The 27,226-nt window shown below is 37.5% G+C and overlaps 1 protein-coding gene across 2 annotated transcripts in view; it reads right to left on the bottom strand.

Moving 5' to 3' along the window:
- Positions 1-2,550: 2,550 nt before the first annotated feature.
- WDR37 (WD repeat domain 37) overlaps positions 2,551-27,226 on the bottom strand; it is a 41,804-nt gene continuing 17,128 nt past the window's right edge. For both annotated transcript variants that reach the window (XM_069859330.1, XM_069859329.1), the window contains exons 6-14: positions 25,401-25,536; positions 24,015-24,086; positions 21,454-21,498; positions 19,694-19,770; positions 18,157-18,394; positions 17,489-17,630; positions 5,419-5,553; positions 4,633-4,747; positions 2,551-3,274 (exon numbers count right to left, since the gene is read on the bottom strand). In XM_069859330.1, coding sequence (XP_069715431.1) covers positions 3,143-3,274; positions 4,633-4,747; positions 5,419-5,553; positions 17,489-17,630; positions 18,157-18,394; positions 19,694-19,770; positions 21,454-21,498; positions 24,015-24,086; positions 25,401-25,536 — 1,092 coding nt within the window. In that variant the 3' untranslated portion in view covers positions 2,551-3,142. The remainder of the gene's footprint in view (positions 3,275-4,632; positions 4,748-5,418; positions 5,554-17,488; positions 17,631-18,156; positions 18,395-19,693; positions 19,771-21,453; positions 21,499-24,014; positions 24,087-25,400; positions 25,537-27,226) is intronic.

Genomic DNA, 27,226 nt, shown 5'->3' with positions numbered 1-27,226 from the left:
AGTGGATAGAAAGATCCTGTATCTAATAACAAAGTGAATTACTAAGATTAATAGCAACCTTAATGGAATACAGAAGAACAGCAACTTGAAAAAAAATAATTGTTGAATGTTTTAATGCATTTTGAAACATAATGAAGAAAAACATTTTATATCTGAAACCAAATAAGCAGAATAATAAAAAGTGGTTCCACATAATTTATAAATTCTTTTTCCAAAAAATGTGGTTTTCACAGATTTAGGCAACAAATAAGATGGTTCATTCCAGATCTTTCTGATTGTAAAGTACATACAAACTTGGTGAAAACTGATGCGCATTGCTTGAGAGAAAGACATAAAAGCTTGATTTTGCCCAGTGATGAGTTTTCTGTGAAATTCTGCACAATACTGAAACTGTAACTGCAACTCTCCTCCATTTTCTGAAATGCTGGACATGGTTCAGTGCTGAAAAACACTCTTTGCAACATTCAAAGCTATGAAATGTTTTCTGCATATTTAGTCAATGCAGTATTATTCACTACCACTGCTCATGTGCGATTTGCTTCAAGGGAGATGGCAGCTTCAGCCTAACCATCGGTACAGTATATAAAATTAAGCTAAGTGATAGTTAAGTGCTTAACTGATTAAGTGTTCGCCTGCTCATAAGAACATGGCTCTAGCACCTTGTTTGATTGGGTTTCTTCAAAGTGAAAGTGTGTAATCACCCCTTTCCTGGTGCCAGAGGATGGTCCCTCTGGTGATATTAAAAGTTTGCAGCAGTGATGGTTAATCTGCATAGACTCTAGTGGTCCTGTACTATGTTTGTACAAGAGAAGCTTAAACTTAGTTTAGCAGGACTCAAACCAGTAACCCTCCCCCCACCTCAGGTTATTAAAGAAAAGTCATTGCTCAAGATACTACATGCAGGCCATGCTGGAGAAACTGTTTCCACCACTGACTGAAGAAACATTTTTCGCCTTTTTTTCAAGCAGCATCAACCTGTGTCAAGTTCTCTCCTTTGCCAACTAAAAGAAAAAGTGAGTCCTTTTATCTTAATGACTAAAACCTGCAACTCAAATGGCTTTACCCAAGAGCCAAAAATGCAGAGAAAAAAGTCAAAATAGATGTTGACATCATCCTTTGACCTTTGTTATTAGAGGATTGGAAACTCTGCAGCTGCTTTCTCCAGCCTTACTTGTTTTGGTATTTTAAGATTACTCCAGTACTATTCTGCAGGTATCTTATATCTAAAAAAAAATAAAATAAAGAACAACCAGAAATATCCAAGGTATCAAGCTGCTACAGTGACCTGTATTATAAAGATACTACATACATTCTCCATAAAATTCCTTGAGCTCCCTCAATATTACTCCAAAACCACTCTAGGACCCAATTTTCCCTGTACTTGCTCAGTGATGCATTCACCATCCCATCACACTGCACTCCAATGCCATGTTATATTAGCTAACTGGAGAACCAGTTAACACATCTGCCTTAATGTCATTATTAAACACTGCTGTGGAGGACATTAGCACAGCTATAGCTTCATATAATCAGGAGATAAAATGTTCCTAATATCTGTCTTTTGCCAACCTACCATAAACTCCATGCTTCTCACTGTAAGATCACACCCTTGGCTTATCATCACCCTTCATCTTACCCTGCGATATGTCAGACAGTTAGGGGCAGTATCTCCCTTTAGCTAAAAAGAAGTGTCTGTCTGAAGCACCCTTTTTCTTCTTTTGAAGATGTCATATGCCACCTGCATTTACTTCTCTAATCAGCCGCTGTAGTAGAACACCTTACTGCCTTTGCAAAAAGGGCTGAGCACAGCAAGGAGCAAAACCAAAATAAGATCATTTGGGAGAAAGGGAGACCTGTATTACCCCATTTTGCAACAGAACAGGGACTGCAGCAGCCCTCGTCATGGCTGAGAACAGAAAGGTGAAAGATGATGTTTCCGTATCATATTGCTCCATTAGCTTTAAGTGTTAATTACCTTAAGGATCACATTTAATATGATTGTCTTGCCTCTCATGTTAGAGATAGTACTTCAGCCAGAGACCAAAAGTGCTCTTTTCGAGGATAGAACGATACAACGCATTTTGACCCACATTCATTTTTGAGGTAGTACTCACTATACTTTGTATTGCTGGCTCAAAATAAAAATATGGGAAGTGAACACAATTAAAAGTATTCTCACTGTACGTATATATATTAAAAAAAAAAACGAAAAAAACCAAAAAAAAAAACACCCTAGCCCCTATTTCCTTTCTGGACAGACCACCAAATAGAAGCAATCCTTCTTACAAAGGTCAGCTCACACTCACTGGTAAAGTCAAACTTTCAGAAATGGTTTATAACAACAGCTATAAACTAAAGTGCTTCAAAATTTGCTTGACTAGATTTCAGTGATGAGAATCATAATATTCTGGACTTTTGCTAGTATGAAATGCCATGAGATTTTAGAATAACTTTATATAAGAAGGGCAGAACAAATATTTTTCTTTTCCAAAAGTACAAAAAGCATTCTGAATAAACCTGGCAGTCTATACTCACTACAAGTTGCTTGCATTATTTTTTTCAAATCTACTATTTCTCCAGTAAATGGAATAAAAATGGAATTGAAGTTGCACTATCCTGCAGCACTAAAAAAAAGTACTCCAAACCAGAGGCAAACAGGAAAATGTTTACAATCATACAACTACTGAAATTCACACTTCATTTCAAAGTTTCAGCCCTGCAGATTCTTTTTAACACAAGGCAGATATGTAGAGTCATGATAAAAAGGTAACAGACTGCTATACACACTCTACATTAATTACATACATTTCACATTTATGTCACAAACATAATGCCCTACTGTGTATCTATTAAATGCTAAATAACTTATGAACATTTATGTGTTCTACGCAACAGTGAACATATTGACCAGTGGATGCCAAAATATAAAAGTTCATACACAAGACAAACTAAATAAAAAAAAATAAAAATCACATTTTCTGTATAATTCATGCAAACTGTGCACAATGTGGTAACAAGAACAACATTTCCTAAAGTCTCCAAGTAAGGAAGAGCTTTTACAGCAATAGCAGACCAGTATTCAGAAGTCTGCAAAAGTGTACAAGTCCATGGCAACATAAAATGCAAAAATTCTTCCAGCATTTCATTTTTCCTGTAACAATGCAGGGATGTTGATGTTCCAGCCAATAGCCTGACGATCAAATCCACAGGTGAAGAGGTTACATATTGGATGGTCCTCACACCATGCTGAGCAGCAAACCATTCTTCTGTGGCCCTGCGACAGTTCAGGAGACAGTAGTTATTATATTTATGATACATTTTGGAAGCTTCTATTCCGACAAATCAGTGCAATTCAAAATGCAAACTTGCTAGCTTTCACATTGTTTTTTACAAATGGTACTTGAGAATGCTGAAAGTAATTGTTACTTTCATCTGCAAGGTAAAAATCTTTATAAACAATGAGACTCCTTAACACCAGCACCAGGTCCATAATGGCAGAAGAACAGACAAAGGCATCGAAACTTTTCAGTTTTTCAAGGCATGTTTGCTATCCAAATACATTTTATTTACTAAAAAAAAATCAATTTTTGATTTTAGTATTTTTATTTACAAAAGTAATCTTAAAATACAGAACTATTTGCTGGCAACTGCTTTCTTATAAACCTGCAAGATTAAGTGTACATCATGTCCATAATTCAGAAAGGTTAATACTACAGCAGGAGGAATATCATACTGTGAAAAAGCTACACCTTATCTATCATTCAAATCCAATAGTAACAAAAATGCCCCAAGGAGGAGTCTGACTAACAATTAAGTTAAAAAAATAAAAATGCCATGGTCTCAGTAGATCAGCCTGTATGAAAATAAATAAAAAAAGTAGAAGAAAAAGAAGACAGACCAAAGACACCCTAAACTAGAAAGAGACTTAAAAAAAGACTAAGCAAGTCTTAAAACTCTTTCTTAATTTCTGTCAAGAGCTGCTGAATCCACCCAAAAAAAAATCCCGCTGAAGTAGCATAACCCAGTTAATTTCATTTAGTCTAATTTGCCCCATTAGTGATGCTTGCCATGCCAAACAGCACCCCCAATGCATAAAACCTGATGGCTGCAGCAGGGAAATATGAAGAATTTGTGCACTGGCACGAAAGGAAAAAAAAAAAATCTACAAATTTATCACCAAATCATACAAAGAAAGTTCGAAAAACTGACTCCAACTTTTTTCCCTTTAGGCTTCTTCCTATAACGAATTAAATCCCGCATAACTGAAAAAAACCATTAAACCTCATAATGAGTCACAATTCTGACATGATTCACATTGAGACACTAAAACACATGTGAAATGCTCTTTCACATTTTTTTCTATTTCATAGAGAAGGTAGACATTAGTTTCACTTTAGTAAGTAGAAAAATGATGATGAAATCAGCTGAAACATCATTTCCAATTCCAATTAAAAAATTCAATATACATTGCTAATTTGCATGTTGGTCATTTTCAATAACTAACTACAGGATATTTGTATAGACAAGTGTCTTTCAGCATTTGTTCAGCTTTCAAGCTAGAGACCAAATCCTAGTTTTAACCTTGTATGAAAGAAGAGCAGACATACTTTAAGGCTATAAATTTTCAGTTACCTGTCTATTACTGCGAGGGAGACGTGCTAATCGCACTCCTGACATGTCAAATAATCTAACCTGTCGGTTGTCATGTGGAAGAGCAATGATTCTTTGGCCAACACATACGTTAATCCTGCACAGAAGACGCAAAAGAAGGTTACATGCAAAACAGTGAGCCTAGTAAATAGAACTTGAAGTTTGCAGCTGCATCACTTCCCATGAGCTTATTTTTCCTGATTAGAATGCACAAGTTAAAACAGAAAACAATATTAAACCATTACAATGCTTCTTATTGTACCAATGCTCAGGCTTAACACCTGCATCCCATGCAAAAAGATCCAAAAGCAATGCATGGTATTTACTGAAAATTAATGTTGACTACTTCTATGTTTTTTAAAAAGATTTTCAAATCTTTTTCAAAATCTTATAAATCTCAACTTTACTTTCAGTGACTAAAATTAAATGTATATTCTGTGAATTGATAGGATAGAACCATTTCAGTTGGAAGGGACTACAACAATCATCTAATCCAGCTGCCTGACTACTTCAGGTCTGATCAAGTTAAAGCATGTTGTTAAGGGCATCATCCAAATGCCACTTAAACACTGACAGTCTTGGGGCATGAACCACCTCTCTAGAAAGCCTGTTCCAGTGTTCTACCACCCTCTCAGTAAAGAAATACTTCCTGATATCCAGTCTAAACCTCCCTGGTGCAGCTTTGAACCAGTCCCACACTTGAAAGAAATTAAGAATTAATTAAAAAAAGGTGAATTACGAAAAAGAGCAATGCAGAAATCTGCTTACCTGTTGACTGCAGAATCTGTACGGATGGTTGCAATAGGAGACCTCATGTTTTTCAAATCCCAAACTTTTACAGTACGGTCATCACTACCAGAAACAACATTGTCCCCCACAGTGAAAACTGCAGATGTCACAGTGCTAAACAATTAGAAGTAAAATGAAAGATGTCAAGCTCTAAAGTTCTTTATTAAACTAGCATCTGATTTAAAGTTCTATTTTCTGTTCCCGTGTTTCCCTTAAAATATGTAACTTGCTTTTTAAAAAAAAAAAAAAAAAAACCCAAAATAACCTGAAATATTAAAACTCCAAGTCAGTATTGTAGAATAAAAAAAAAAATGTTCTTAGAAGAAACTGTGGCACTTAAATGCTAAGAAAAGCAGCCCAACATTGGAGAGTCATTCTGGAAGTACCTCTTGTATTCCACTGACCCTAACTTGAGATAAACATGTACCATCTTTATACTTCAATTCACTTTTGAAGTACTATATTAATGTCTAGGAGGCTTATCAGACAACCTAAGATGAATTAGTAGCATACAGTAAAATTCTTCCTCTCAAGTGTTTTGAGGGTAGTCAAGTTCTTCTACTTTCCATCCAAAGAATTCTGTAGAACTACTTCAGGCATTTGTCATTCACAGCATAGACCCTGAGGAGATCCAAAATACTAATCTGAGATGTAGCTAAAGCTATACTGTACGCACATCTAATCATGCTGCAATACATACACAAGGCTTCCAGTACAAGTCCACTAGCAATAGCTACAGCAACCTCATGACTTCTGAGTGTGATCTCTATTCCTATCTTACAAGTAGCTAAAGTCTAACAATCAGATGAAATTAAGGGCAAGTAATGATATTAAGAAGCAAGACCAGCTAGTTCGTCGAATTTTACCCAGTATGTGTATAAATGCACAAGAGCAGACAGGGAAAGGCTCCCAAGAATATTTCCAGCAATTGCAAGTACAACATACTACTTACAAAAGAGACAATGTAAAGAATTTTATTATCCTTGCATTTTATAGTTTCAGACAACAGTACTCTGCTGAGCTCAAATGAACAGTTCTCATGATAAGCTCATTTTTTTAAAAAAAACTCTTTTACCTATTATTTCATACTAACCAATTAAAGTTTTTCTACTACGATCTTCCTTTTAGTACTGCACGAATTCTCATCTCTAAAACAGTTATTTTCTGTGCGCAAAATGTACTAACAAAGCATTTTTGTCTCTCCCTAAAATCATTAGGGAAGGCCTCTAAACTCTGTTTCTAAAGATTTGATTTAATGACCTATCTTGTAACTTGGGTCATGCACATCAATTTCTTAGAATTTAGTAATTTTAATTTAAGCTGTCAGTTGTTACTGTCACCAGGGTTGTTCTGCAGAAATTTGAATTCATGTCCTATCCAAGCTGCTGATGGAGATTAGCACTAGCCAGGTCACAATGGACCAGTTTATGCAAGCCTCCTAATTTAAACTGACACCGAATTAAGTTTTAATTAGGATGAAGGCCTACTTTATTCATAATACCAAGTTTCTTAATGCATTATTAGAGCACAGCTAAGCTACCAGGGCGATGATCATAACAAGAACTAAGACATCTTCGCCTCATCTTCTGGACTTTAGGAACCAATAGTCAAAACATACATGAAAGCCACAAGTGATAATGCCTTTCAGCAGGAACCTTTGCATTTGGGAAGAAAACTTATTCAAGCAGTCAAGCAACTGCAGAATAGACTTGGTAAGTTCTCAGCACCAAAATGGTCTTCCACTTGCCTGACCTCCATCAAACTTATTGTCAGCATTTCCCCCCTCACCAGTTCTTTATACAAGCTGAAAAATACCTCAGTAAAATGTTTCAGACTTTCAATGAACTCTATACCACTGTGACACATCTGAAACATTTATAAGTTTAAAATTCACTACTAAATCACCATACTTTGCAGGCATATTGGGAGACTCCCTTGATCACCACAGTATAATGAATTAAAGTCATAGAAAAGCTCCAGGAGAGTGAGTACAGAGCATTTTAATATTCTGCTGCTAACACAAATCCAATCTGTTTTCCTATCATACACTTTATTTCAATTACAGTTGGAATATGTTGTGAAACTGTCTTAAAACAGCCCTCCAATTTTGGATGGGTTTTTTCACAACTTTAAACAGCTTTCCAGCTTCTTTGATCTCATATTGGTTCTCCCTCATCACTTACCACTATCAAACACAGTTAAGTTCCTCTGACCATATAAAGTTCTCTCATTCTTGGATCTATCCTTTCTAAAATGAAAATGCTCAAAACTATCACCATGCAAACAGAATGTCAGCTCTAGGCTTGACCCTTACTGCTCCTGTAGAAACAAAAAAAAAGAGTCTTAAAAGAAAATAAAATCCCTTTCTGTGTGGTTTTCATTTTACCTATGCATTCAGATACTACTGGAGACGCGAAGAAAAAAAATCTGTAAAACAAAAATGCAATGAAGTTCTGCTGTAGCTCCCTCTGGTGACTCGGCCAGTGACAGAAAGGCAAAGGGAAGTTTCCTGGCCATTTTCAGCGACATTTTCAAAGGTGTTTTGTTTAGTGGTCTTGGACATCTGCATAACCTTCCAAGAGTTCATCCCTCTAGGTCACTGCAGGCTGGGATGTGCACTATTTACAAGTATGCATAACTACAAAAAGAACCTTTTCCATAAGCACTTTGAATTCAAAGGCTAGATCTAAAAGCAATTTTTACAGAACCCACCGTTTACAATCAAGAATTTTGGTCACAGTTACAAAGCAAACAGCATATGGAGGGGCCGCATAACAGTTCTAGGAATTATGCTCAAAAAAATCTAATTATTACTCTTTGAGGGGAACCTACAGATACATTTGACTCAATTCTCAAAGAGATATTTTTAAAAGAGGATTGCAAGACTCAAAAGAGGATTGCAAGACTAAAAGTTTTAAATAACTTAAGACCAAATCTAGAAAGGCCAAAATCAGCATCATTCTCACAAACTTCTTAACTCCAGAGAGCGTTGTCAGCACTTGATTTTCACCTGAGTAAAGATTTTTGGTTTGGTTTGGTTTTTTTAACATGGAACATATAGAGGAAACATTTTTTAAAAAGCACATACATTTAAATTCAAAAACATGTACAAAACTATTGACATAAGAAAACATGAGTTAGTGCTATGCTTCAAGCTTTTCTTATGCACTACAGATCATGCTTTATCTCCTGTGCTATTCCAAACTAGGGCATCCTTTTAAGGTAAGAGATCCAACTCATCTCATTTTCTGAGTTGTTTGGGGTTTTTTTAATTAAGAAAAAACAGGAACAAGAAGAAAGGCTACTTCCTATTTACAAAATAACTCAAGATTTCCACCCAACTAAAAGGGGAAAGGGAGATGAAAGGGAATCAAAGTCTACATGGGAAGAAAGAATTTGGCAGAGCAGCCAGTATACAAATAACCTTTCAAAAGCGTTGCCTCCTTAACGCCTCGTGTTGCCTCCTTAACGCCTCCATATCAGAAAATCTAAAAGACTTTTTCCTGCATTTTCACATAGCTGGTTTTACTTTGTTTTTACTAGTCTTCAGTTTGTTCTAACCCAGCTAAAACTGTGGTTAACAGCCCCCTGGCTAAATTAATAAAATGTGCCAACAAAAGATCAGCAGATCCCATGCTAATGTAATGCTAGAAGACATTAGGTTTTTAATAACTCAAAAAGATGACAGGTATTGTAGGACATGAAAAAAAAAAAACAACTGGCTAAGAGGTAGCAGTCTTATGACACTTCAAAACCGTGGGTCCCACAGGGAGTTTGGTGCGCTACAACTAGTCTCCAGAAAAGCTTCAGCCTCTGCCAAACCCCAGCAAAACTCATTTATCTTGTCGTAGGGAGCAGCCGAGCGTGTACTTCCAGCTGACAGCATGGCACTTCCTCACCACACACCGCTGCCTGGCCTCGAACATCCTGCTCCCTCCGTGGGTCTCAATCAACAGAAATGTTGTGGTGCTAGCACTCCTCATTAGGCCGAACAGCTGTCTCCCCAGTCACACTGAGACACAAAACTGCTTTGCATAACAATCTGCTGAAATTTCACACATGGGAAAGGAAAAGGGCGGGGGGGAGGGTGGCGCAAAGTGATGTTCAAAATGTTGGACCATGAAATGCTGACACAGAACCCTTACCGGCAATGCACCAAACAAAAAGTTAATGCCGCTCTTTCCATTCTGATTTGCAGCCTACGCTGGGATTTACTGTTGAAAGCTTGGAGACAACATGTTTTCCTGCCAGTGAAAAGGCATCTACTCATAAGCATTAATCTGTGTGTGGGATGAAGTTCTGGTGACAATGGACTAAAACACAGCTTTCAGTTAAATATATCCACTGCACGTTACATTGTAGCTAAACAGCAAAATTTCACTGCTCAAATAGGTCTATCACTTTAAGAAGTTAAATTAGGGAACAAAACCTACTGGAAGCTGTGCTTTGGATACCACTTCCTGCTCAAGAGTTTCCTTTATTTCAGGGCAACTAAGTGCATCCTCACACACAGCAGCCTAGGGTGTAAGCCAAGACTTTGGTTTAAAAATTGCAGATACAGACAACGTTTTACCAATTTTGAAGGACGATGGCTCTGGCCAAGGGAGCACCAGGTAAAGAGCACACCAGAACCACCACATCTGACTCTGCATCCAGGTTCCAGAAGTCCTAAGCATTTAGGAATTCCTGAAGGAATTCCTGAAGTTTTTGTGGATTTATTGCCAAGTATCAACAGAGCTTTTTCCTCCAACTTGAGAAATGGTAAGAACAAGCCATGAAGGAATTAACACAAAAGAGGGAGAGGGAACTGTGAGACAACTGTTAGCACTGAAAAGTCTTTTTTTTTTCGTGTTTAAATCAACAGTGCCTATTCCAGAGATGTGTGTTTGATGGCATTTAGAGAAAATTGCCATTATCTCTTTCTCTATCTGTCTTAAAATAATAAAATTATACAGGATTGAAAACAATCACTAGCTTTGATGAGAATTGCTCAATGGCAAGTTAGTAAATTAGTTAAGGTGCAGATATCTTTAAAACCAATTCCATTACATTTATGATGGAATAAAAAAGGCCCATTCATCCCTCTGGCACTGCCACATATGTTATGTAAGCTTTGGGATGACAACACGCTATAAAGCGTTACGCTCTGCTCAACAGGATACAAACAAAAGGCCTTTGGCTATGCTTTTTTGTGGGTCATTTGAAAAAAAATCATAGCACGTTTTAGTGCATGAATTCAAGAACAGAAATAAGACTGCCTGCTGTAGGTTAAAGTACTCATAAGCAACTGGATACAGATTTATGGCCTACATTGTCTTTAAAAGTGACTGACAAAACTATAATAGATAATGCTGAGTACAGCCAAACTTCTACGTTACACAGCCCATTCCCCAAAATAAAACACCAAAAGGATTCTTTTTCTTTTAGCTACACAGCTTTTAATTTTAAGTACTTACTCTTATAGCTTAAAAAGTAGTTTATTCAATTTCTTTATATTTCTTTATTCATTAGAAAGGAATTTTTCCATGATAGCCAATGACAACAGAACAGGTTCAGAAACATAAAGCAAACAGAACTATTAAAGAATATTATCTTTCAAATTACCCTTTCATCACTTCAGCAACTCCATGACAGTACTGTAACTTTCTTTACTTCCCAAACTATTCACATACTGACATACAACTAACAGTTATGGAATGACACACTTCTGAAAATTTCAAGAGAGTGGTTGCAGCACATCCCTCTCCATTTCAAAGTGTGCAGTATGGGTTATATAGTAAAGAACCTAGTAAGACTAGTTACTTTGAACTCCAGGGAGTATTTCCTGTAGTGAAACCTCCTTGCATCTGATTTTCACTACACTACTTCTGTACAATCTTTTTATAGGAAGCAGGAATTAAACTTTAGGGAGCTGTGATAGTCCTCTTAAAATAAAGATGGCAAAAAAAAGTTCAAAACAGAGAAATCCCAACTGCTATCATCAAAAAGAAGGAATTATAGAATCTCTCCAACACCATTCTATCGCATCTCAATTGAAAGTCTTCCATCCTGGTTTGATGATAGCTTTCCCCTGTAAACATTCTAAGTTGAATACTAGTTATTGTCATTAAAACAAGTCAGGGTAAGTTTATATACACATGGTAGCCTGACAAAATCTTCTTTCTTTCTTTTTTTTTTTTTTGAGATATTCTTGGCAAGTGAAAAAATGAAGTGCATGCATTTATTGGAAAAAAAGAAAGGAAAAAACACCAAAATATAACAAAAAAACACCCCCACACTCATCAGAAACATCCAAATAATAGTAAATTCCATACAATCCTATCACAATGAACCAACTTAAGAATCAACTTAAGATTCTACCAAATCGTAAGCTAAGTCTATTTACAAATATTTGTAAAAAGTGGCAGAAAGATGGCATAAGATGACCTACTTGTGGACCTTAACAGCCAGTAACAGCTTCAACTGTTAGCATTTTTTTCTCATTGTCACTGCAATAAAACCTTACAGAAAATAGTATGCTAGATCTATGAAGAAAAATGAGATAAATTACTTGGCTTTGGTAAGGCCACACCTCAATTACTGTGTTCAGTTTTGGGCCCCTCACTGCAGGGATATAGAGTTCCTGGAATGTGTCCAGAGAAGGGCAATGAAGCTGGTGAAAGGGCTGGAGCACAAGTCTTATGAGGAGTGGCCGAGGAAACTGGTTGTTAAGTCTAGAGAAAAGAAGGCCAAGGGGAAACCTTATCACTGTCTACAACTATCTGAAAAGAGGTTGTAGAGAGGTGGGTGTTGGTCTCTTCTGCCAAGTAACAAGTGACAGGATAAGATGAAATGGCTTCAAGTTGTACCAGGGGAGATTCATACTAGATATCAGGAAAAATTTCTTCCCTGGAAGGACTGTCAGGCGCTGGAACAGGCCCCATGGGAAGGTGGCTGAGTCACCACCCCTGGAGGTATTTAAAAGATGGGAAGACGAGGCACTCTGCGATATGATTTAGTAGTGGACAGGTACAGTTGGACTCGATGATCTCAAAGGTCTTTTCCAACCAATTATTCTAGTATTCTACAAGTAAACAATCCCAGTTCCCGCAGCCACACTTCATAACTCTTCTGTTCCAGACCCTTCATCACTTCATTGCCCTTCTTTTTATATAACACGTACATATATAAACAAAAAGAAAATAATGCTTGCCAGAAAGCAAAAAAACTCATAACATTTGTTTTCTTCGGGCCTCATAAAGACAAGAATTAACAACTTAAGAGTTGTCTTAACAGTTTCACAATTACAACGATTTTTATTCAAAACACTGGGGCAAGGGGAGTTCAGAATAGAAATTGGGATATTTAAGGTGCGCAAGTGAGTGAAGACAGGGAACTTGGATGAGCTGAAGGAATGTAAAACATGCTGGCCCCAGCCTGTCCTGAAAAAGATTCACATAGACACTAACAACATGGGAGGTCAGACAAATTCATAGTAGGGTGCTCCAGCTACCAGCTAAGGCAGCTGCTAACAATTAGTAAGAAAACTGTTAGAACCTTAAAATGCTCTGCTACATGCATGTAATAAATGTAAACAAACTTTTTTATATATATACATGTTTAGAAGCACAAAATAAGACAGCTAACTCTAGACTTAAAGTTCAGGCTCAATTTTCATATAAAGAATACACACACGCAAACATGGGATGAGAACAGCGTTTGCAATGCAAGTTTGAGGCCTTCCTCAAAGCAATGCAAGAGAGGAAAAAAAACACGCAGAAGACAGAGCAATAGTATCAGAATCATCTAGTTAATCAGTAAAGCTTGGGCAGAAAACAATGTTTCAACACAAAAATTTTGCCAGCGCAGCTTTTAGTCAAAGGCACAAAACTTGAAAGTTTAGAACTACATCTGGACAAACTTTAGCTTCACCAAGAAAATGTGGCTAAAACAGAACACCTAACAGTGACCTCAAAACACTGGGACTATCAAGAATAAGACCACTTTCCAACAAGGATACCTAATGACATTGTGGCCTGAAAAGCGGGCATTTTCCCCCATCCTCATGACTTGGTCTTCCAACAACAAGGCAGGTGCATATCAGGATATAAAAATTACTTCTTGCAGAATAAAGAATGAGGGAAAGCCAACTGAACTTGGCAAACCTGTCTGCAAAACTAAAGCAATTATTAGTCTCCTGGTAGGGAATGCCATTTTGACATAAATTTCCAATTCACTAAATGTCAGAATTCAGTCCAGCATCTTAATCAGCAGCTGAAGTGTTTTTACACTTTTAAATTCAGATTTTCCAGTAAGTGTAGGAGTTTGAAGATGAAAAGTCGAAGAAGCAAGACATTTGCAATTCTCTAGTTTCAGAGTTCTGAGGATGAAGCACAACTTGCCATCCAGTTGCATATTCAGAGATACACAGACAGCAAAGGAATTGGAACCCTCCCTTCTGATCTCCTACAGCCACACAACTAAGGTGAAAAGAGAAATAATAGCCTGAACTCTTTAAAGTGCTGTAAGCCACCTTGTTCACTGTCATATAAACACCGGGATTAGCAATTCGGAGGATTTGCCAAGGACTAAACTGAAATCCTTATCACCAGAAGAACCTAATGTACAACTATCAATTCTACTAAATTTACCTCCTAGTGCAGAACAGGTAACAATGCTTGGGACTGAAATGCCAAGCACAACAGATTCTTTCTGGCCTTACAGGAGGGTAATTTGTTTTCTTGGACTGTGACCGTTGTAGACAATAAGAAACATTCTGCTTTGAATAAAGCAAGCAGCTACATGCTCAGAACACCAAAACAGCAGGTGATCTCTTAGATCACTTATTAAAATACAACCAATCTCTAACAGCTGCTCTATACACATCTACTCTGACAGAAAACCACTTTACAGTACAAGGCAAGGCACAGCAACTGCTTCCCACTGTCTGCTGTCAATTAACTTGATAACAGCACACCCTGCATAAAGCAAGATTCTCTCAACACATCAGTGTCATCCTGCCGTATGTTTTAGAGGACAATGTGCCATTTTGACTAAATCTTAAGTCTAACTCATTAAGGTTAAGCGGAATTAGTCTATCCACGTACGTCTTTAGTAGGTAAACGGCCACGGGGGGGACAAACGCTGCTGTTCCCAGCAGGTTTAAAGTCTCAGTCCCCACCCTCACGCTCCCAAAGCGCAGACAGAGGCAGAAGGGGCCCGTCCCGCCTCGGGCCGCGGGGCGGTGGCGCCACCTGCTGGCGCTGCGGGAGCGGCGCTCAGCCCGGCACCGGGCGCCTGCAACCCGCACTCACATCCAGAACCTGCCGCCGCCAGGACTCGGTGATGGTCTGGATCCCACCTGAGAAGGAATGAACACAAGCCAGCAGTGTGCCCAGGTGGCCAAGAAGGCCAATGGCATCTTAGCTTGTATCAGAAACAGCGTGACCAGCAGGTCCAGGGAGGTTATTCTCCCTCTGGACTCGGCACTGGTGAGACCGCTCCTCGAATCCTGTGTTCAGTTCTGGGCCCCTCGCTACGAGAAAGATATATGAGGTGAAGGGGCTGGAGAACAAGCCTTACTGAGGGAACTAGGGTTGTTCAGCCTTGAGAAGAGGAGGCTGAGGGGCGACCTCATTGCTCTCTACAACTACCTGAAAGGAGGTTGTAGAGAGGAGGGTGCTGGACTCTTCTCCCAAGTGACAGGGGACAGGACAAGAGGGAATGGCCTCAAGCTCCACTAGGGTAGGTTTAGGCTTAACATCAGAAAAAAATATTTCACAGAAAGGGTCACTGGGCACTGGAACAGGCTGCCCAGGGAGGTGGCTGAGTCACCATCCCTGGAGGTATTTAAAAGACAGGTAGATGAGATGCTCAGGGACATGGTTTAGCAGCAGATAGGAATGGCTGGACTTGATCTAAGAGATCTTTTCCAACCCAGTGATCCTATGATTCTAATGTCGGGAAGGAATAGGATTTGGGGGTTCACAGCACAAGAAACGCTACATGTTGGCCTCATGATTGAGATGTTTGGCATCCAGTTATGTCAGTTTAACGCATTTAGAGCTGATGCGGTGAAATACGTAGAAATACCAGCTGCTCCATGAACTCTAGACAGCCATTCATCAGGTACTATTTAGCAAGAGGCTGCTAAAATGTACGGTGGAGGGCTTTAAATCATCAGCACTAATGACTGCAACATCCAATTTACAGAACCGATTCCAAGAGCCTATCAAAATATTAAAAGCTTGGCAAATTATTCAAATAGACATTCATGAAAGCCAAAAAAATGTCTTGTGTATGTATTTTCCAATCAACAGATAAACATTTCCCTCCATGCTGTTTAATGTGAGAAGATTGTTACACTGTTAATTTGAGAGTTATTTAAAAATATTTTGCCAATAGGCAGTACAATAACGGACCAAAATAAAATCCCTCGATGTCTTAACTGCAAAATACCAGGCTCCTGTGTCACTTCTTACTGCATTCCTCAGTGAAATACTCATCTTCTGTAATGGAAGCATCTCTTCAACAAAACAGTGCTGAACAACCTCAGCCATTAAACTGTAAGGTCAGCTTTGGGCCTCTTAGAAGTCACGAGTGTATTCAATGAAAAAAGGCCATGTCGATAGTGAGAACTCATGCATTCAAAGAGCAAAACTGAGACAGAGGATACAACAGACGCACACAAATACGTAGACAATGCCAAGTCAGAATAAGAGTGACCTAAGAGGTGGCTCAAGTTCTATTTCATACTTTAAAAAAAAATAAATTCCCTAATAATTTGTAGGTCTCAGTGATAGAAGCCAAAGTACCAGCAAACACCTTTTACAGTACACACCATCACCCCAGACCAACACTGTTTGGTCTCAGCCTACATATGGAAAAAAACACTATGTCAATCACGTTCCTTTGCCTGAAAAAATGTCCTATGATAAAGCAATTTAGTTCAGAAAAAAAACCAGGCACCAACAAGCACAAAAGCTTCCCACTTTTACAAGCCATTCTAGGAAAAGCAATAAAAGGGTAGAAAAACAATGGCAGGAAACAATTCTAGGATGCAGACCACAAAATTCAACTTTCTCTTCTATCAGGAGAGGACAGCTACTTATATGGGATGATTCTTGTGCACTGAATAATTTATTAAGCTGAGGAGTCCAGAGGCGCAGAGGGGTGGTTAAAGAGGTTTTACTTTATATATCCGTCAGCCAGCAGCTGGGAAAATGAGAAGGTAGACAGTGAAACTCAGTAATAATGCGAACTACATATTTTAATTAACAAAAAGTAGAAACATAAACAAGAGTTTGTGCTGTTTGTTTTGAGCTAGGACTATTATCTTTTACTCTGAAGACAGGAGGTGAAATTTGTTTCTAAAACACTGTAGTTCAAACATTCCAAAATCTTTTAAAAATATTCTTTGGATAAAGTATTTCAAAGTCACTCCTGCATTTTCCATGCATCAGAGCTCTGATGAACAGAAAGTTCAGTCAACACAATAACACAAATTTTCATGACTACATCTGGCATATTCAACAGCAGTCAAGAACAAAAACTTAAAGCCTACATGGGTAACTAAAAATGTCACACCAAAACCATCATTTTTGGCAGAACTTACTTCAATTTCTTATTTCATGTACAAATTAGAAGCTTAAGCTTAAAGAGTGAGAAACAATCCCCTTTTTCCCCCCCGCCACTGACTCTGAAGAAGTAATCTTTATTTCACACCATTATGACAGGATAATCCACTTCATGAATTGCATTGCAGCAATACCCCTAAACTACAGGCATAAGCAACACCTAAAACAGCTCTCATACCTTGAACTACCTTTAAGTTTTATCTAGACTTACCAGTATCACACCAAGAGCCCTGGCTGCCGTTTTGGAAATTAAGTAGTGCTATATTCCAGGTGAAAGAGGACAGCTAGGGGTTTCTGTGAAAAATTGGTCTCATAAAAGAGGGGAATGAACTTAGTACCAAAAAAAGAGCACAGGAATTTTTGCTCAGAAGAGCAATTGAACACATTTATACTTTCAGAACTTCTATAAACCTGTGAAGAAACTGTTCACTTACTCTGTGTGGCCCTGAAAGACATTCACAGAATGGATAGAAGGATCTCTGAAATCCCACAGACGGAAGGTTGTATCACGTGATGATGTCACCACAAGACGTTGGGTGGGATGTGTACAACAATGTGTTAGTTCTTGGTCATGCCCTACAATCACAGATGAGAACATGTAAGGTAATGACAATAAGACATTTCATTTCTACATATGCTTGGAATGAAATGCTGATTTTTTTCTTTTTCCTCAAGCAGTAAAAGAATAATAGTAATTCTGAACTCTTAACATTAGTACTGCTGTAAAAGTTTAGAACTGTTTCTAAAAGTAAAAAAACCCAGTACTCACTTTACATGACTATTAAGTAGCAACAGGTTACTGCCACTTAGTACGTCATAAACACAGCATAAAGCAAGAACTAGAATTTGGCTATGTGCAGTTTAGAAACAACTACTTCTGAAGAGATATAACAAGCTTAAAAGAACACAAATCTATACTCGGAGAATCAACAAAGCCGGAATTTTAGAAACCATTACAATAATGAGCAAGCAGCAGACCAAGTCTTGTACACACTCAAATCATACTCCAGGGAAACAACTTACTTTTTCCAATGCTTCGATATCTACAAGTAATCCCATGTATAAAAACAAACCACCAATTTATCTTTTTGCAAGTGAATACCTGTAAGAGAATGGACGAGTTCGGAAGTCTCTACATCATAAAGATTGGCTGTCCTATCCCATGACGCCGTCACAGCTTGCTTCCCCCCAACAAGCCAGTCAGCTGCTATGACCACTCCTTGATGGCTTTTGAGTGAAGTTAACGGGGCTCTGATAGGGGGACAGTCACTGGAACCATCTCCATCTCCATCAGGTTCATCTTTATCCGAGATCTCAACTTCATCTTCTCCAGACACTTGCTACAAAATGCAAGAGAAATAAAGATCTAGAGTAAGGAGGAAGGCACGTCTTTAAGATACAATGTACAGTGTAAATGATTCCCGAAGGGCACGTGGGCAACTTAATCCGTAGAATCTAGTCCACTAAGGTACTCACTATCAAAAACAGTTGATAGAATAATACTAGGGACTTAAATGCAGTTTTAATGACTACTTCATTTTAAAATCTCTTCTGAAGTGTTTAGCTCTGAATAAGTATCCCCTTTACTGTTAAGTCTTATATTCCCCTCACTGTACGACTCTGAAGTTTCACTGCAGTACATATTTCATGGGATATTTTCCTTTTAAAGTTTTAGGGGTAGGAAGCATCTAACAGGACACTGACAGTCACTTACAGTCGTATTTTTTTTATCCATTACAATCAAATTCATTACATCAATATTTTTTGCTGGTCGATACATCACCACTGCGTGGTGACAATGTAAACTGGATCCAAAATAAGTTATTTTGATAACCAGGAAGCATTGATCTCTGAACCCAATTTCACTTATGTAAGACAATATGTTTTTCTTTCATGATATTTGGATGCGAGAAAGATAACATTTATACTGCTCTTTCAAAACAGAAACACTAAATCAAATGAACCGAAACAAACATTTTCTATTCATAAATCTGCCTCGCATTATACAGCCATCTCTTGCTGCTACTCAGCTTACTGAGGAGCTCATGCTATAAACTACATTGGTCTTCACAATTTAGTCAGGGTGCTTTTAAACCAAACACTGCACTTGACAGTCTACAGTAAATACTGACTAAATAAAACGTCAGACAGTATGATGAGTGCTGGCAAAAGCTGATTAGAAATAAAATTTAACGATTCAATTACATGCAATTAAATGCCAAAAGTATACATCTTCAACAGCAGTTTCCAATTCATAGCAACTATAGCTAATATGTAAATTAAGCTAAAAGAATTTAACTACTTTAAAAAGAACTTCATTATCACTTATGATTTGAATTATTAAAAAAATACGTAGTTCATTTACTTACACATTTATTACCTTGAACAAAGGCAATTAAAGTACTTGCAGCTGCATACTATATTCTGCACCATACATCTCTGAAAGCACCAAGTGAGGGTTTTTTTGAAAGAAAGACTGGAATATATTAACCTAAAACCTTAAAATCCCACCTATTGCAATCCTGAAATCATGTAATTTTTTTAATTATATGTAAAATTAACATTCAGTCTTATCATAAAACCTGTACCCGATAAAACTGCTGTGCAATTAGTTTACTTGCAGTAAGTTGATTGCTTACATTGCAGTCTGTAGTTGGCTGAGGTGTAGGCAACTGTACCATGTACCTCCAGATGTGAGCTGTCTGGTCCCCAGATGCTGAAAAAGGGGGAAAGGACATGGGGAAAGAGAAAGAGCCTAAATAAAAGCATGTCCAAGGACAATATTAACAAGGCTAACGTTACATTCGACAATGCCATCTTGAGTTGCATTTTTTTGTAACAGATACCATTATGACCTTTTCGGTAAGCAAGTCTGAACATCAACAGTTATTTTCCTGGCTTCAATATTGATACAAACATAACTCATTATGCAAAATATAAGTAGATACCAAATTAATCATTCCTAGAGTGAAAGCATCTACTTCAAATAATACACATCAGAAGATGAATATCACTGCTGTCCTAATAAGCAATATTTGAAGAAGGCAGTTAATCCATCAACAGGTGCCATCCTTCATTTGCTGTTTCTGAAAATACTGGGGTTCCTCTTCATTCAGCGATTTCTTCCATTAAATGATTTTAGTGTGATTTTAACAAGAAATCCAAACCAGCAAGTGTGAAGCTATTCCACATCTGCCTTAAGAAACTGAGCTTAACTAGCTACAGCTCCGCAGGTACCATCCAATTCTACACTTTATTTGGTTTTAAAATAGACTTATTCATTATTATCTAATGAGAAAATCAAGATTCTCCTTGTTATGGACAGAATAAACATGCTCTATTACCTAAGGGTACAGAGCTGAAAGTTCCAGATTGAGGGAAAAAAAACAAAACAGTTTGCTATGAGCATACATGAATCTGGAAAGTGCAATGTACATGAAAGCACTACGTGTATTATCTCATCTAAAAGACCAAGTAGGAAGGCTAAAAGAAAGTTCAGCCTTATACTATTCGTGGTGTCAGTATTCTGGATCAGGGAAGAAGATCTTTTATCATAATCAGATCTAAATCAATCAAGTGACACTGAAGAACAGGTCCCCTGAAAATTTTCAGTGGAAATACCTGGTAGAACTACGTTTCAGAAAAATAACAGAAGTACAAAACTTAGCTAAGGGCAGCTTTTCTTTGGTCAGTTGGTTTGGTTTTTATAAGTCAGTTTATATAGCAACATTGTTTATGGTACTGAAACTATGACTACAGTTAGCATATGAGAACAGGAAAAGCCGAATATCCTTCTGTTACCCTAGACAGAAGGCATTCTACTCCCTACCTTCCTTTAAAGCGGCCACTGTAGGCGCACAAAGAAGCAGAGCTTAATTTCTAACCTCAGTAATAATTATCCTCATTTTATAAATACTTACCTAATAGCAGCAGACTGAATCCAGATCTCTAATCCCAAACCTAGTGCCCTAATTGCTGGACCATACAAACCACAGCAAGAACCACACCAGACAGCTTTCAAACCTGAAGCTGTCCAGATGGTATTCTCAGTTCTGAGAACATCCTTACAGTAAGAGTCCTATTTTGGGGTGTTTTCTCTGCACACTCTAGACCGCAATAATCTTTCCTTTACTTCTGGAAACATCATGTATTGCAAAAGATTTAAGATGTATGATTCTAAACGTCTGGTTTGGAGGAGATAAGCACAAATGACAATGACAGGACAAACAGATGGAAAGATCTGGCTCTGATTTTTTATGCCTTAACATAAAAATAACTCATTGACAAGGATAGGGACAAAGCAGAAGGAAGAGAGGCTGCAACCAAAGAAATGCCAACAAATTATGCTTATTTTTCCATCATGATTAACATACTCAGCATATGAAAAAACTTCACATACCTGTAAGAGCCACTTGTTCAGTCGGATGAAACTTTATGGAATTTACTATGTAAAACAAAGTAAAGTTTTAATCTAGTATACTACAAGAACTATTTCATAATGTTTTATCATTAAAGGCATTGAAAAAAATCAATAAGTCTTCAGTTTTAAATAGTTTTTAGTACAGCAATCTCTTAGGTGAGCTGAAGCACAATGATATTTTGAGTAAATAAACCTATGAAGTATCAAGGAAACCAGCATAGTTGATTATGCAAATATACATATTTTCCAGCAAGTTACTTTGAATCTAATACAAGTGTTTCATGTTACAAAAGATAAACCACATTCAAATAGCTGCGCATAAGCTGACAGAGATAATACTCTGGACTTCCATAAACAGAATTTAAGTATTCACAACTATTTCTAATAAAACAAAAATTTACTATATATCATCATTAACTTTCTGATCATTGCTTAAGACTGCAAGAACAAATTCCCAAAAACCCAATGGAAATAACATGAATTAGAATTCAGTCTTGCACTTCTATTAAAACAATCATGTTTTGATTGCAAACAGTCCTCTAAGAATTCTATCAACCTACAAAACTCTTAATTTTTTATTTCAGTGTGTAAGACTCAATTACTTTTCTTTACTAAGCACTTTCGTTTGCAAAATTCATAAGCTTCTCTTCAACAACGAACTTAGAGATCATTTCCATCCATCACACAAGTAAAATAGATGCCTACACTGTCAAGAGTGCTGTCATGAGTCTAGAAAGACACTCCTTAAATCCTTCACACTGAAATAACTCAACAGCGCACCCACTGCTGGCACCCAACACCTCTGCTTCATTTCAGATCAACTGTCAAACTTACTAATGAAAAATACACGATTTTTAATATAATCTATATAAATGTATATATTTTTTACAAATTATAGTGTACATAGATTTCATGTTATTTTATTTTAACTCAAGTTACACACAAGGGTTTAAATACAAATTAGAATTTTTATTATTTTCACAGTTACCCAAACAGCAATTTAAAAAAAACCCCACAAACTACTGGCATGCAAACGTAATAGACCAGAGTTTTTTAACATGACTTTATGGAGGCTAAAGGTACCCTCTACAGGCAGCAGGCAACCTGAGATAGCTGAACAAATTAAAGCGTTAGATGTTGTTGCTACGCATCTATCTACTAGTATCATTGTGACGCAGGAACTAGAAGTCATACTGAAGGGAAAAAAAAAAGAACTCATGGCTGAAGCAGTTAACCACTCTCTTGAGGACTTAACTCTATTTGTATCTTTGCCACGAAGTTCATGTAATTTGCTAGCTCAGTTACTTAACCAAACCTATCAGGTTATAGAATTATAGAATGGTTTGAGTTGGAAGGGACCTTAAAGATCACCTGATTCCAACCCTCCTGTCACAGGCAGGGGTATCTCCCACTAAATCAGGCTGCCCAAGGTCCCATCCAACCTGGCCCTAAGCACCTCCAGGGATGGGGCAGCCACTTCCCTGGGCAACCTGTGCCAGCGCCTCACCAACCTCATAGTGAACAATTTCCTCCTTATGCCTAGTCTAAATCTTCCCTCTCCATTTTATACCCATTCCCCCTCATCCTATCACTACAAGCCTTTGTAAAAAGTCCCTCCCCAGCTTTCTTGTAGACCCCCTTCAGGTACTGGAAGGTCTCCTCAGAGCCTTCTCTTCTCCACGCTGAACAACCCCAATTCTCTCAACCTGTCCTCCTATGGGAGGTGCTCCAGCCCTCTGATCATCCTTCTGTCCCTCCTCTAGACTCATTCCAACAGTCCCGTATCCTTCAGTGACAAAGCCCTTCATTTTCTGGGTGCATGACTCTACACTCCAGGGTATCATCACTCAAAGGGCTCAACTCTCAACAGCAAGTTATAGCTATGGAAAACCTCTCCACCTTTGGTCTACAAGATCCTATATTGTAAACCGTAAAAACAGAAGGTGCTTGTGAAATTGGACACCAGAAACTAAGATTAACATCAAAATCACTTACTATGCTGCACCTCTCCACCCAAGGAGGGATTTTAAAACACTGTTTCTGAAATATTCATTGTAGTGTAGAGGAAGACAAATGCCTATATTGCATTAGCTGTCTTCAAAACAAGATTTTAATACTATGAAATAAATTTTATATGGGATCATGTATTAAAAAAGAAATGCAGATAGGCAGTCACCCAGTATCGGCATCTTGTATTCTAAACCTAACACAGACCCTGAAAACCAGCTTATTTCTGGTTACAGAAGCTTCTCCTGTTCTACATATGCATGAGTCCTCAAAGAGTCCTGACATCTAACCCGTGAGTGTTGTAACTGTGCTTGTAAATTACTTTATATGGGCCTGTTTATTCATTTAGCATTTACAGAACTGCCTCAAGACCCCTCTCTATAAAGATTAATGGAATTTCACAATTGACTTGTTAATGGTGTTGGCAAACCTGCAAGTGAAACCACAACAAATAGTTTTGTAATTGCCTCAGACACCCCTCCCCCTCCCAAACACACTCTGGTTCCAGTTTTCACAACATGCCCTTATCTTACCTGATCCAACATGCCCTACATACTTTACAAGGCACTTCCCTGTTTCTATGCTCCACAGCAAAGCAGTGTGATCTAAAAAGATTAAAAAGCAGCTGTCAATAGTTATAGTTGTATGATTTTCACTTTTAACTGACTTAACGAACAAGTTATCTTCAAATGTAGAGCATGCTATATGAAATAGACTTGAAACGCAGAACATATCAACTTATCTTATTACCCTACATATATATAAGCTTCCTATCATTATAACTTAATACATATCCCAAAAAAAGTAAAGGTGCTGTCCCAATCAGACTAATTTGCAGCAAGTATAGAAAGGCAAATTCTACTTCTGATATTTTTCCTGACTTGGTTAAATACTTATGACTAATGCTCCAACTGTGTTACGTGAGATTCAGAAAGAACACAGAAAGTGTTCAGTAGTGAAAAAGTCAGGCAGTCACTGTAAGCAAAAGTTCCATGCACAAACTTCCTGCACAGAAGTCACAAATGAATACAGATCACTGCAGAGCACTATGAATATTTAAAAAGGAAATCATTACCCTGCCGCACCTCAAATTAAATAATCAACATAATGCTGAACTGGACAATTTCTGTTCCCAAGTTAAATCACGGCAAAGACAAGATATCTTGCATAAAGACAAAAAGTGCCCTTCGGTGGACAAATAAAAATGATACCAGTTCAGTTTATGAAGCACAGGTTTCTGGTCTGTAATATTTATGTCCAGTAAGTGCCTTCAGACTCTGTTCCAGCTTCAAAAGGCTATCACTTCAAACTGACCCATTCTACCTGGTTATGGTTCATTTCCCTAATACTTTTCCAAAACCACACAAGACTCAACATTGATTTTTGGAACATAGTCAATTTAGCACCTTATTCATTAGTACTTGTTCCCTCTCTAAAGTAGAGGGGAAGGAATATAGTAACTTACATAAGATCTGACAACTAAGATTTTTAGTTACCCCTAGATCCTTAGAGAAAAGCTAGCCGAATATAAGAATGCAAGAATATGCAACCCATGACCTTAACAGTTAAACAGTACTACAGTAGAAACTCTGTGGGGATCTGTATTCTCTGTGAGAGACCTCTCCAAGCAAGCAGTTCAAAAACCACCAGTTTACATCATCTAACTGTCTAGAGCAGACCCTAAGAAAAGCGTGACCTGCATGGAAGTTAACAGGCACATACTTCAGAAAGATCAACAAGAATGCCTGAACTTTCGAAATACATTTCAAGGAAACTGCAATTTCAGAATTTTTCTGAACTTCTTTAAATCAACACTTTCAGTATGGAAGGTAAGTATTTAAGTATGCTTTTGAACTGCATTTACTCTAGCTTAGAGACTAAACTAGAACTTCCTAAAGATTCAATCAACAAAACTTTACCAGCAGATGCAGTTCCCAACACCACTGGCTGAGTTTTCGCAACACTGACATCCCAAATACCATCCCTGTGGCCAACATATTCCTTTATCAGTTGACAGACTGCCCTTGATGTTGTAGTTTTAAAACTGGATACAATCTGAAATAGCAGAGAGATCAACATTTTTTTTTCCACGTTAAGTTAATATCTCTTACACAAATAGATACTAACTTCTTCACAATAATTCGTCAGCACTGTGACAGTTGACTGTTGTCAAAAATTTGCCACTTGATGGTAGGAAAGTGAGTCTGGATGCAAACATACCTTTTAAGTATTTGTCTCATTTTTTTCTTATTTAGTAACATCCCCCTTTCTTCCTGAACACAAGATAAACTATTTTATACTATAACAATGCAATCTCACTTGAGAAATGATTTGTACAAATGTAGTGTGCACTTGCCATTCAGTTTAGGTAAAAGATTATAATTTAAGAAAAATAAAAATAAAAAAATCCAAAATTTATCTTGCCTACTCCCAAACAAGTGTATCTGATAACTGAAAGACACTCCATGTTATCCAGAGCAATGTCTTTGAAAAAAAGTACTTACTACATAATTCTAGTAAAATCTATAAACATTCTCATTTAAAACACTCACTGCTGTTTTTCTTCAAAGCTGCACAAAGCTAAGCAAATCAATCATTAACCTGAGGGCATAATAAAGCTGCTTTTTTTTTTTTTTAAACTTTCAAATTCATCTAAACATTTGATTGAAAAGCACATTCCCTCAAAGTCAATGCTACGAGGGGGGAAAAAAAGAGAAGACTCATTAAATTTAAATTAGTACGTGCATAACTAATACCAAACAAGAGGAAGAAAGCCTAACAAAAATGGTAAAACTGCAAGCTGCTTTAGCACAGGAAGGCTTAAAACATCAATATCTACAGAAGGAACCGAACTCCAGAATTCTACGTTTTCAGATGAAAGGAAAGTACAAATCTAATAAGAAAAAAACCAAAAATGTTTCTCTTGCTGTAAAACTTCCAGAGACAACTGAAATCAGGAGTGGTGAAAAATTACTTCAAAAAGCAAAAACACTGTTAAAAATAGCCTACTTTCACCCAACAAGCCTTGACGATCATAGCTGTTCACTGAGGAAGACTATCTGAAAATTTGTTACAACTAAAACAAAAAGACAACTTCCATTAATCAGTACTTTTTTCTGCCTGTAATTATGGGCAGGTATCTGACCAGTTAAGCCAAAACCTTTAAATGCATCACCACAAATTACATTGAGACTTATCTACAGCTTAGTAAAAGTTAGAAAACCAATTACGTCTGAATTTCAGATACAATAAACTAAGGCTGAAATCCCATTAGTTTTTGGTATAAAAAGGTCTTAAGTATGTCATTAAAGTCAATTAGTTCCAAAAAGGTTTTTAAAAGTTCAAGAACATCTGCAAGAGCATTCCAAATCCTGAGTATGTCAACTTTCCAATGATGAAACGATAATGCCCTATTTGAATTCCAGCTTAATAGCTAATATGCATTTCAGTTTCACAGCTGAAGGAGGAACAATCATTCAGCATGTACTGAAAAGATAATGGCTTAATGATAAAGATTATTAGTTGAGCCATACTGCAGTTTCATAGGCCTTGAACACAATCCTACAGATGCAACTTTCACAACGAGCAGTCTTTAAACTAAATGAAGTCATGCATGAGGAGTGGAACAGAAGAATTAAGTTGTCACAACCCAGACCCACGAGCCACCGTAAGTAAAGAGCTAAGGACTACTAAAGTGCTCAGCTCAACTTCCACACTCGAATTTTTTCAGCTCTCAAATGCACAC

Source organism: Phaenicophaeus curvirostris, chromosome 6 (assembly GCF_032191515.1).
Source record: "Phaenicophaeus curvirostris isolate KB17595 chromosome 6, BPBGC_Pcur_1.0, whole genome shotgun sequence".
Lineage (NCBI taxonomy): Eukaryota > Metazoa > Chordata > Aves > Cuculiformes > Cuculidae > Phaenicophaeus > Phaenicophaeus curvirostris.
The sequence above is the reverse complement of the archived record's forward strand: the minus strand, read 5'-3'. Positions and strand labels throughout refer to the sequence as shown.